The sequence below is a fragment of the Phalacrocorax carbo genome, chromosome 1 (genome assembly GCF_963921805.1).
Source record: "Phalacrocorax carbo chromosome 1, bPhaCar2.1, whole genome shotgun sequence".
In the NCBI taxonomy this organism is placed as follows: domain Eukaryota; kingdom Metazoa; phylum Chordata; class Aves; order Suliformes; family Phalacrocoracidae; genus Phalacrocorax; species Phalacrocorax carbo.
This window is the reverse complement of record NC_087513.1, coordinates 25,533,746-25,545,767: the sequence shown is the minus strand read 5'-3', so window position 1 is coordinate 25,545,767 and position 12,022 is coordinate 25,533,746. Positions and strand designations below refer to the sequence as shown.

General features: G+C 36.6%; 1 protein-coding gene across 8 annotated transcripts in view; it reads right to left on the bottom strand.

The window, feature by feature from the left end:
- Positions 1–12,022, bottom strand: part of CADPS2 (calcium dependent secretion activator 2) — a 318,752-nt gene that overhangs the window by 97,419 nt on the left and 209,311 nt on the right. For all 8 annotated transcript variants that reach the window (XM_064446439.1, XM_064446493.1, XM_064446432.1 and 5 more), the window contains exons 12-13: positions 7,013–7,149; positions 3,198–3,385 (exon numbers count right to left, since the gene is read on the bottom strand). In XM_064446439.1, coding sequence (XP_064302509.1) covers positions 3,198–3,385; positions 7,013–7,149 — 325 coding nt within the window. The remainder of the gene's footprint in view (positions 1–3,197; positions 3,386–7,012; positions 7,150–12,022) is intronic.

Here is a 12,022-nt window from a genome sequence, read left to right as displayed (position 1 = left end):
AACCTCGGCGTAAGAGACACACTAAGTACCAGTATGCTTGATAACTCTGTCAGAAGTTGTTACCTATATCTTTGTCTCAGGAAAGAAAACAGTTGGGGACTGTTCTCTGGTCCTGAGAACAGGTAGAAAGGTCTGCTGCATACAGCCTACACCAGAGCTCACTTCAGGTCTCCTCTGTGCTCCACAATGTCTCTGAAGCTCTAGGACAACAATTCACTTTTATGTGTTCATTCCAGATGTTTTGAAATAAAACCACAGCTATTGTGTTACAGCCTGCAAGAGCATTACAGCTTGCAGCACGGAAGATAGTTCATATTTCAAGTCCTAGGATGCAGCAAAGGAGTATGGGGGATAGCCAAGGGTTCAAAATCTGCTGGAAGATTTCTGGACCCATATGAAGGGTGGAAAAAGCCAAAGCTGATTCAGCATTTTTCATAGTGTTTACTAGGAGCAGTATTCAGATCATGCAATCCCACAATCATGCCCAGTGCCTATGACTAACAGACAGTTGAGGTCCATCATATGAGACTGCTTCCTCACCAGTTTTACTTCAGGTGTAGCCATTGGTGTGCTCAGCATATGTCCTGGTATGGCCCCAGTATATTTTGTAGATTTACTCTGATTTGTGCTTGAGTTTCTCCTCACCAGACTACCAAAAATGAAGGTGACACCTTTATCTGATCATTTGATTGATGTCACTAGATTGCCTGCTACTCTAAAATTCATGCCTAAAAGAAACTGATAATTTGAACTACAGATACAGCTGCATTTCTACATGCTCCTCCATCACCTGACTTCAAGATCATTTTTGATGATCTTTCTCAGGCTAGTGGAAGGCCTAAGATCCCTCTGTGAAGCAAAGGTGAAATATAAACTGAATACATAATGCCCAGAGTATAGAGCTCTTTGTCTTTGTTCTGTGGTCTTTCTAATTCTCAGCCTGACTTCTAAAACTAAGATGTATTACGCCAGGGATCAGCCTAGAACTTTGGCCTGTCGTGCATTGTCTGTGAAATTCTTTTTTCCCTTTTACTATTTCTTAGTGCTGCAGCAGATGAATGAGTGGATGTATTATGTGCGTATATGTGTGTCTGCCATCCCCAGTGAGTGTGTCTGCTTCTGTCCTTGACTTACTTTTCTTCTTTCTTCAGGTTTCTTTTTTCTTCCTTATTACAATATCTCAGTTCTAGTCAGACCCTCTCTGTTCAACACTTCTTTTATTCCTAAAACACTCATAATGCTATTCAGAGAATATCTGTACAGGAGGAATAGACAGAACACAAACAGAGTGCTTACCACTGTGTAAATGATGTGCTCCCTAAGATATTTTCATGCACTGCACACACTGTTGTCCTTCACTTAAATTATGAAATAAAAAGAAATGTATCTACCTTTCTTTTGAATTCTTGAAATAAGTTTGAGCAATTATCACTGTATATTTGTCTTGTTAGGTTGGAACCAGTAATAAAAAGGCTAGAAATAACAAAGAATTAGATTCAATAGGAAACACGAATGTGTCAGGTTCTTCACAAACTGACAAAAGAAGCATGCTTTTACAGATAATAGGTTACCAAGTAAAAGCCAGAAAATCTCCTAACTTACCAGTAGGAACATTAGGATTCTTGACAGTATTTCAGGCACATTCAAAAACATTTTAATTTTGGGTATTTTTATCAAGGATTACATAATGTTGATCTCCCACTACCAAATCACTCAGGTCACAAATGCTAAGCTCTTATTCTCACAGATGGGACTTTGTCCGACCTAATGAAGGAAAGAATATCTTTTTTAAGGATTGCCCCTTCTTCAGTGGCTAGAGGACAAGTAAAATGGCCTTTCTGACTGACTGGTTGCAAGGCAACATAAGCATAATTTTGGGAAGAAAACCTCTCTCTCTCCCCTGATCCCTACCAGGATTCAGTTTTGGGGTTTGCTGACAGAGTCACAATAATAGCTTTTTGGTACTGTAAGTTTTCCCCTGGTGGCAGGATTGGATCAGTTGAAAGGGGGAGATCTACTGGGTTTTCCTTTTTTATTTTTGAACTTTTTAAACATATTTCCTATAGCCGCCTACAAATCCAGTGTGCACAGTACAGTATAAATGTATGTTGTCCTACCCCACTCCCTGCACCAGTGTAAGGAAGACATGTATGAACAGGAGCAAGTTCAGTGGATGGCAACCATTACAGTCAGAGGCTAGAGCACTTGCTCTGAGGAAAGGCTGAGGGAGCTGGGCTTGTTCAGCCTGAAGAATAGGTGGTGTGTAGGGGGACTGAAAGGCAACCCCTCAGCTGCTGCTAGGAGGTTGAGAAGAGACAGCAGATGTAACAACGTTGAAATAATATTGGTTCAAACTGGGTAAAGACCTGACTGGATAAAGCCCTGAGCAACCTGGTCTGACCTCACAGCTGACCCTGCTTTGATCAGGAGGTTGGTCTAGAGACCTTCTGAAGTCCCTTCAAACCTGAGCTATCCAGTGATCCTATCTCTGATACCTGCTGCTCAACAGCAGAGCTAGTTCCCTCATGATTTGGAATAAGACACAGATGAATCAAAAGCTTCTTTTAAACAAAGTGCTTAGCACAGCAAAGCAACAACTTAATTTTTTCTGAGTCTTTCACTTGCAAGTGGAAGGAAGACATCACACTAAGAGCATCACTGAGACCAACAGCTCCTGAAGCAGCCTACCCCTTTAGTGGAAAGAATTCCAGAAGTGCCCTAGATCTTCCTGGCTGGGGTCACATCACTTTCCCAATATGTTATTTCTCCTTGTGGTAGCACAGCCAGAACAACTCAGTAAAGTATGATTAGTTGCCGAGATACAGACTGTAGAAAAAAAGAGTCAAAATTTCCCTCAGACTGCAAATTTGTTAAAAATGTTCACTGGAAGCACCATTCACTAACACAACACAAACACAAAATACAGAAGACTACCTTTTAATAGGATTATATCCTTTTGCCTTGAATCAGCCTGTCTATACAATACCCAAGAAAACACACTGCATTAAGACAGTACAAACTGAAAAGAGATTTTTAAAATATATATAGTATCTGTATAGAACTTCCAATACCCCTGAAGAAACTTTCATGAACTGATTTCTGTTGTGTGCAACTTCCCTACCTGGTAAATGCAAGAGCCTATAAATACTTTTGCTTCATCTGAAGGCTATGAATTTAAAAATACACCATTAAATTACCTGTTACCATGAACGTGAGAAGCACAAAATGCAAAACTGTAGTGGAGCAAGGTTGGATCAATGACAGAACCATTTTCTGAATGTTCAATCAATTCGTTCAGATAGCAAAGATGGCGGTGACAGCCTCTCACTCCGTAGCGAGCACAGTATTCATCTAATACGAAGACCTGACCTGGGCTAAACCAACCCTGAAAGAGAAAGGCAAAAAAACCCACAACATTTTGAGATTTCTTCTCCCACTCACAGCTTTTAAATCAAAGAACAGAAATATATCTTTTTATGTGCATTACATAAACTTTTTATACTAGAATGTTTTATATCTGAATAAAGCTGATGGCACTGGAAGTTAGATCCAACAATAGCCCTCTTGCTGAAAGGAGAAATGTCAGAAAACTTTTGCAGTTCTGACTTACCGTTACTATGAAATACACGGTTTATAAACACATGCTAATACATGCAAAGTCTGGTACAGATTAAATTATATCAAAACCTTATATAAAATAAACTAACACTTCAAAATAATTTATTTGGTTCAAGTTATTAACTGTGAGCTGAGAAAGAACATTTGGGTAATGGTTAGGGACATTAATGTGGACAGTTAAAACACAGTTTCTGGACGGTCGCTTCCCTGTGGCTGGAACTGTAATGTGATAGAACCACAATTTGACCATTTACCCTGTTTCTTATGTAACGTGCACTTTTAACAACTTTTAAACAACTGGTACTAGTAAAGAGGTACACAGCTAAGTAGTTTGTTAAAAGCCACCTGAATAAGATGAGTATGATTTGACCTTAAATAATAACTAGATATTCTGGGGCATACTGAGGACTTACACGGCCAGAGTCTTGATGAGACCAGAATGGTGTAACCCTGACACAGACATGAACAAAGTAGAGACTCCTTCCCACCACAAAAATAGTTCTTGAGTGAATCCAGAGTGTAAAAAAATATAATTGATTCTTGATGCAGAAATGTAGAACAGAAGAGCCTTGATTGCTTTGCCTCCCAATATGAAAAATGATAGCTCATTGAGCTTCCAAAAAGCAGCAGGGAGAAAAACATAAACCTTGGAGAACGACAAGCTACTGCATAGCTGCTCTAAACAAGCATTTTTATTTGTTCTTTTCTTAATTGTGGTGATATTTCCCTCTCATCATCCCTGCCAAATGATTAAGAGAGATTGAGGAGCACCTGAACTCAAATATACAAATATCTTGGATAAGCAAAATGATTTTGCAAGTCATCAATTTAAAACATCAGTTTAGCAGCTGAAGACTGGTACTTCCCTATTGCTTGTGAGTGCTTCTGCAAGCTCAGATGCTCAATATTTTATCAAAAATATCAGTCAAAACACTATTAAACAATACTTAAAAATAAATTCATATCAGGTTTAAGTCATCTGTGTTTTAACTTTACCAAGACTTGCATGAGACAGGAATTTAAATTTTATATTCTCCCTCAACTTTTGAATTTAATGTATTATTTGCACACAAGAACACCTCTAAGTTATTTCATAAATTCATTTGTTCCTGATTTATTTCTTTGAAGTCAGTGTTTCCACTGCCTTTAAAGATCGTCAGCTGTTTCTAGAGAATATTTAGCTTTATTACAGCACCCAGAACAGTACTCAGCATTTTAAACTAACATGCAGTCGTGATGCAATGGCTTATGTACTTTACACAGTGTTTGCTAGAAAATATGGTATTCCATTGAAAGAAGAAAGAAAAGGGATTTTAACTGAATTTCTGCAATAATATGTATCCTATCCCTAGATATAATAAAGAGTGGTTATTGTGATTGATATTCTGCCAATACATTGTCATTGTCCCTGGTCTCCCTACATTTTTATGGAAAACATGACAAAATGCTGCACGGCAATCGTTAGCAGTACACAAAAAAATAACTATTACAATTTCTGTACGTTATCGTAGGAGAAAATTATGACAAGAACATAAAATTTTAAAGAACTCACTACTCCAACATAAGTCTCTGTAGCAGATCTGTTCTAGTGTAGTCATTTTCATATAAATATGTGCCTTCCTTGCCCTTGTTCAAGCCCATACCATGCATAAGTCCTACAAACACACAGCAACTATATGCTACAGAGTATTAGATAACTGCATATTTTTTACTGTATAATTGCAAAAAAGACACAAAAAAAGAAGCTCCCAAATGCCAAGAAGAATGTAAAATTAAAGAAGTCATATAGTAATTTAATACGGAACTCTGCTTAATATTAATTCTTACATATTATTGGTTTTAGTTTTACAATTTGTACATGTGGTTACTCTGTATTTATTGAAATAAAGGAATGCATTGTTTCTAAAGATGATAGGAAATAAGCTGTTCAGGAAAAAAAATCACACTTATATGTTCATGCATCCTACTGCTACCTTGACATTCCCAATTTTTCTAATTTAAAAATATAGTTAAAAACGCAATTTTAAAAAAAAATTAGCACCCTTTCTACTTATTAAAAGCTGAATTTTAAAAAGAACAATAAGAAATGCATCTGCTTTATGGTTGCTATAGCACTGTGTATTTCACCTAACCTCTTCTAAAAGTTCCTGATTTCAAGGTTATATTAAGTGTCTTACTATATTATTATTATAAAAAAAGATTTTGACCCCAATGCACTGTTAGAAAGCTAACCATTTTCTCTTTGAGTGCCAATTACTTTGTACAGATGTACCTTCGGGCCTCTTTGATTCAGCGTGCAACCCGCAGACAGCAAATGAGTCCTTTAACTTTTTCTATACATACTTATATGGTAGTATTTTAAAAAGGAAGCAACTGCCATCAAATAATAATTTTTTTTCTTTTTTTACACTTGCAAACAAACCTATAAAACCCATCGTTATCTTTGGATTACATGACTAGTCAGATCAATGGAAAAAAGAAGTAAAAAAAAAAGTTATACTTTTCTGTTGCTTTTGGTATAATGAAGTGAAAAAATTATGTGCTATGAGGCATTTTAGGTCCTTAGTGAGAGATCACTAGTTCAGACATGATATAAGGTGAAAAATAAGGCCTTGGGAATTTATGAAGTCTGACCTACACAAACCTAGTTAAGAAGTGTGTATAATCTGATGGACTTTCACAAGATTGCTGCTGGTTTCCCTACTGAAAACAAACGCAGAAGCAGCCCCATCCTCAACTCTTAGCCTCACAATGCATAGAATAGAATGTTATGTAGGAAAGGGAAACCACAGTTACAAATATGGAAGCATGTTATGCCAATATCTCATCTTTTATAGCTGTCTTTGAGTGTGAAAAACATTAATTTTGATACAGAGATCACACTTTCCTTGTTTTTGTTTAATAATTATACTCCCTTTTTGTTTTTGCAATTCAGGTTATACATATATGCCCATATATCCATGTTGCCTGTGGTTCTGCTTCCCTTCTTTTGGCGTTTTTCCTTCTTCACACCGCAGTGGAATGAAGAATTACAAGATAGGTGAAAATGTCTGACACGAGGTGACTGCATTTATACCTTAAAATGCCTGTACAGGTGTCAGTAAATCCTACCACAGGAGTTCTTACCATTATCAAAACCTTCTGTTTTTATTCAAACCTCCACAGAGGACATGATAAATTTCAGCTGATAAAATCAGAGACAGTTTGGGTCTCTTTGCTTTCTATCGAGTGGCACAGCAGCAGCTTGCAAGTGTATAATTTTCAAATTTGAAACCAATCGATTGGACCCTTTATTCCTACTACAACTGCAGCTATTGAATGAACTAGGAAGAAAGGACTACTTTGTAACAACTATTTCTCACTTCTTTATATCTATCTTCCAGCCAGTACTCACCAAACAAGAATAGGAGTCATTCAATCTGTGATCCAAGGTCTGCCTCTGAAGCAGTCTAAAGAGGGAAGCATGGTCAAATTTGCAGGGATTAGCAGAAATAAACTCATCCATGCCATGTTTCTGACCACGGTCTGTATCTGTTCATACAAAGCAAAAATGTGCGGAACAATACACGTGAGTGTGTGTGTGGATTTACAAACACAAGTGCACACATGGTATAGAAGTCTCAATATATAATAAACTTTCTTGAATATATTTTAAAGAAACAAGTTACATAAGTAGATGCTTGCAGATGACATCATAGAATATTCTTTTTTAATCTGAAAATAATATTGAATTACTTTTCTATCATACCAATCTATGGAGTGAAAAAATAACAGTTTTTACCCATTGACAGATTAAATAAAACAATTTAGAAAGGCTACCTGAAAATACAACATAGCGCTTTAAAATAATTCTTAAAGTATGGTTTCCTAGTGGAGCTCTTCAAATGGTACAATTTACAAAACAATGTTACGAGCATGAAAAAAACGTGTTCTATAATTTCCTGGTTTTGTGTGATGCTCTTTCTAATTTTAGCAAAATAACCAAATACATACCCTTCCCTCCATTGCAAAAAGAAAAGTTTATGCATTTATTTCTTCACATAAGAAAGAGCATCTTTACTGCAGATCAAAGTACCACTCATAGAAGTATTCATCATGGCTTGAAGCCTACTTCTCAAATGGCAAACTGGAGCAGAAATGAACACACTGGCTTGAGCTAGGTCATTTCCAGCCTTCTTTTTGTACTCAGCTTTTAATGAGACAAACCTTAATGTAGTAATGGCAAAGAGCTCCTTCAACCTTCCAGCAAAGAGTAGTGAAAAAGGGAGCAGCATTTTTGTGTAAATACATGGAGAAAACATACCATCCGAAATGGCACTTCAATCAAAGGCCCAAATTTATTGTTCTTCACAGACTGCATCTTTCAACGCCTTTAAACCCCGCGGGTTTATCAAAAGAGAAGCTCTAGCGATTGCTTTCATTAATGCTATGTTTTGTCAAAGTCCTCAATGTGAATTATCTATCAACTATGGACAGAAAAAGCCTTACAGTGCCCAAAAGGACTAGTTATGTATTAGCACATTAGCTGTCTTGGATTCTATAGACTGTACTGGGGTGAACAGTCCTATCAACTTAAAAATTGACTTATCTTTTCAATAGGGTCTTAGCTCTTTGTTCCTTTAAATTCAAACCTAGGTCTTTTTATATTCGTTACTAGAAAAGTATGGATCTAAGCGTATCCTAAATGCAATTTTGAAAACCTGCATAGTACAAACCTAAAATTTCTAAAGAAAAGGAGACAAAAGTTTATTGATTAAACCCAATTATAGAGTCAGGTTCATAATAAAACTCAATATTGATCTGTGCGCATGATGCTAACATAATCAGTCACATTTAGAAATTTAGCCCCAGATCATATTGATCCATGTCAAGTCCAACTTTCAGCTGTATTTGTGGATGGGAGAATTATTTAATTCAAGCTGAAGGATCTGCAGCATCACATCCTGGAAAGATGCAGAAACTAATTCATATCACTTGGCTTTGCATTGTCAAAGCAAGAGTCACATCCATGTGACAGATTTCACCAAGGTGGATGTAGCAAATAAACAGTATGACAATACATCAATGGTGTAAGGTATGAGACCATCATCCCAGAGAAACAGCAGCATATATTTTTAATGGTTTAAGGATCAGTGGCATATGTGATTACATAGATTAACAATATTTCAATGAGCATTAGACTAGCCTATTATTAACGGCAAACTTAGTTCATATTTTTGACATAGGTACATGAAATGCTCTCTCTTAAATGTTTTTAAACACTTGAATTCAAAGAGAAACAACTGATATCAACACAACTACATAACTGAAAGTACTAAACTACAACATGAAGTTATCCGTAGTTTCCAAAATGATCCACTCACAGATAAAAGTTCTCCACGCCCAATCTGTTTAATGTGTAAGTGACTGGTTTCTACATTTCTTACAAGTTTTCCTTCTTATAAGGATAAATGATTTATTGAGTCATTATTTAAAGTAAACAGATTACAGAAAAGATAAAGGATTAATATTTCTCTCTGCCATTGGTCTCAGGTACAAATTATACACAGCTGAATCTTTCTTAATTTAACTGGCTTGATTTTTTTTCTCGGCTTAACTACACAAATATGAAAGATTCTCCTTTTAAAAATGAAAATCTGTGTAAGTACTGACAAGTAATTAAGTATTTTGAAATCAGGAGACTGGATGTTCCAAAGGAAACAGATTCAACATTCTGATAGAGTCACCTAGATGATCACAGTGTGTAAGGTGACCTATTGAATACAATGCAGCTTGTGAAATCAGAATCTGCTATTACATAATTTGGGCAAAATAAGCAAAAATATAGTTTAAAAATATACATAGTTTCTAGATCATCTAGTTCTACAGGAAGATCGATGACAGTGACTCAAACAGTACAAATAACGTTGTCAAATAGTAACAGAAGATCTGCTACCAAATGTATTCTAACAGAAAACCAGTCAAAAAACTGACCTTTGCCAGCTGTAGGCAAGCAGGAAACAATAGAAAAATAGATCTCATGTAATACTTTACATTTTATTTTACTGTTATGATATGCATACATGATAACTAGTAAATATTTTTGAAACACAAATGGATTTAAAAAATAAGGACTTGATCAAAGATTATGAGGCATTAATAAATGTTATATGATTGTGAATTAAAATTTATTTAACAACCTACTTTTACAAATTGTTAAAATGACTGTATTTTTCAAATTCCTACACAAGTCAGCTTTAGATGTCCCGTTCAAGCTACATGCAAATGCAAAAGACACAGAGGGTGCTTTATTGTGATAAACAGTTAGGAAAAAAAATTCAATTCCATTTTATTCTCTACACTTTCTTAATCTTGTGAAATATTGGGAAGATATTTGAGGAGAACTTTGAAGCAGTAATACTTCTGCTTTTTCACAATTAATTTTCTTCCCTTCTTAATGCAATTTTTTGTCCTGCTTTCAAGTTACCTCTAACTCAAACTGTTTGGCTGCTATTTCCATGTTACACTGCCTGTTTCAGATTGTGTATTTATTTAATCTTTTGGAAACTGTTAGCCAAAAACTATCCTTTTTTGTTGGATCAAGGAAGGACAAATATATGTATTTTAAAACCATGGGAAAAACTTACAAAAGCAGGAGTTTTAGCAAATTCTTTGGGCGTTCTTTTAGACAAAGGTATTTATTGTGGCAGAATAACATCCTGAATATGCCTTTTGCCATCTTTGCAAGAAACTTCCAATTATAGCCCAGCTGCAAAGGCTACAAAAATCATCACATCCTCAGTGACTCAGTAGAGTTGAGTGAATTAAGACTACCAAGAATTCCATGTTTATGGCACATGCTCGAGTGGTTCCCAGTGATAACTAAATCACTAGGCATCATCTCCACCCTGTTCCAGCCCAGAAGCAAATACATGCTTTCTGTAGCATTTACTCTGGGCTAGGGTGAACTACAGGAACTGGCCTTATAAAGTGGTGACCTCTTCCCTTTTGTGTCTCTCAGCGACATCCCTGCTTGAGTTTAACCATTGTGGAAGCAATTTGAACTAACTCAGGCAGGAAAGAAGAGCAGGTAGAGACAAGAAATCTAGTACTGTAGGGATTAAAAAGATTTAGAGACTAGGAGTAGTAGGGTAAGAACTATGACTGATACAGAAGAGGCTGGAACGGGTTGGATGAAGACGAAGGTGCACATGCTTTTTGCAAAAGACACTGGCAAGACATGCATTACATTTCTTCAAGTGCCACTCCACACAGATAGAGACAGCTTACATCGGGAACATTTCAACTCCTGATCATTGACCAGGGCTCCAAAGTGCTACATGCTTAGAAACACAGGCCAAAGAGACAATCTATGCCCCCAGAACCTTATCATTTAAATATCAGACAATGAAGTAACAGATGGAGAGAAAGTGGCAGAATATGAGAAAGCAGCTGGCCCGTATGGCCTGACCGACAGGATGGACACAGATGGACTAACAGTATTTTGCTGAAGGACTGATTTGAAGAGGTTGCTAGTTAGTTTTTGCATGTTTCTGAGTAGCAAGGGAGAGAGCAGAAAGGTGACTTACTGACTGCCTAAGGTGGTGGAGGCCACTGCTAACCTTTTCTTTCTAAAAGGGAGATGGAAGTAGTTGGAGGCAAGCAGGAATGGGACATGAAGGGGAACGGGGGAACACACAGGGAGGGTGGAGTTACTCCACTCTTCCGGGTGCCAAAGTGTATGCTGGATATAAAGTTGCCAACCTGCTGACAAAACTATGTCAACTGAAAAAATATCTTTTATTTCTGTTTGTTTCTAAAAGATGTAATTAACTGAAGATACAGATACAAACTTCTCAGAACTATTTTAAAAGGACTGCTTTACTAGAACTTTACCAATTATTCCAAAATTGAGCAATGCCACCATAAGGTTAAGCAGTGGTATTTCCTGCGTCTTTGCATTATGACACCAGTACCTTATGTTAATCATATTCTGGTTTCCCCACAGAGTCCTATGTATTTGACTCCTTCTGCTACTCCCTTGCTACTTAATAAATAGGATTTGATGTTCCATACATGAGCTCCAAACAGCATTTTAAAGACAACTGTTATAACTAGTCTCTCCAAAATCTCAAAATATTTTCCTTTTGTGAGCTGTTTTGATAAGTGACATCATTCCAAAATAGAGATGAGGAAAACCATACATCTCAGATCAAATGATTCCTGACCTCACTTGGTTATCCAGTATCTATCTGTCTCCTTTCTCATCTGCAGATATTTTCAAAAAGAGGTAATCTCAGAGGTCATGGTGGTGTAGGTCCAGAATGATGTTTGGCTTTGTGTTGCTTCATTAAAACATGACAATCCCCTCACGTGCTGCTGTTACTCCTTTGTTATGACCAAGTTATTAACAGCAATCATCACT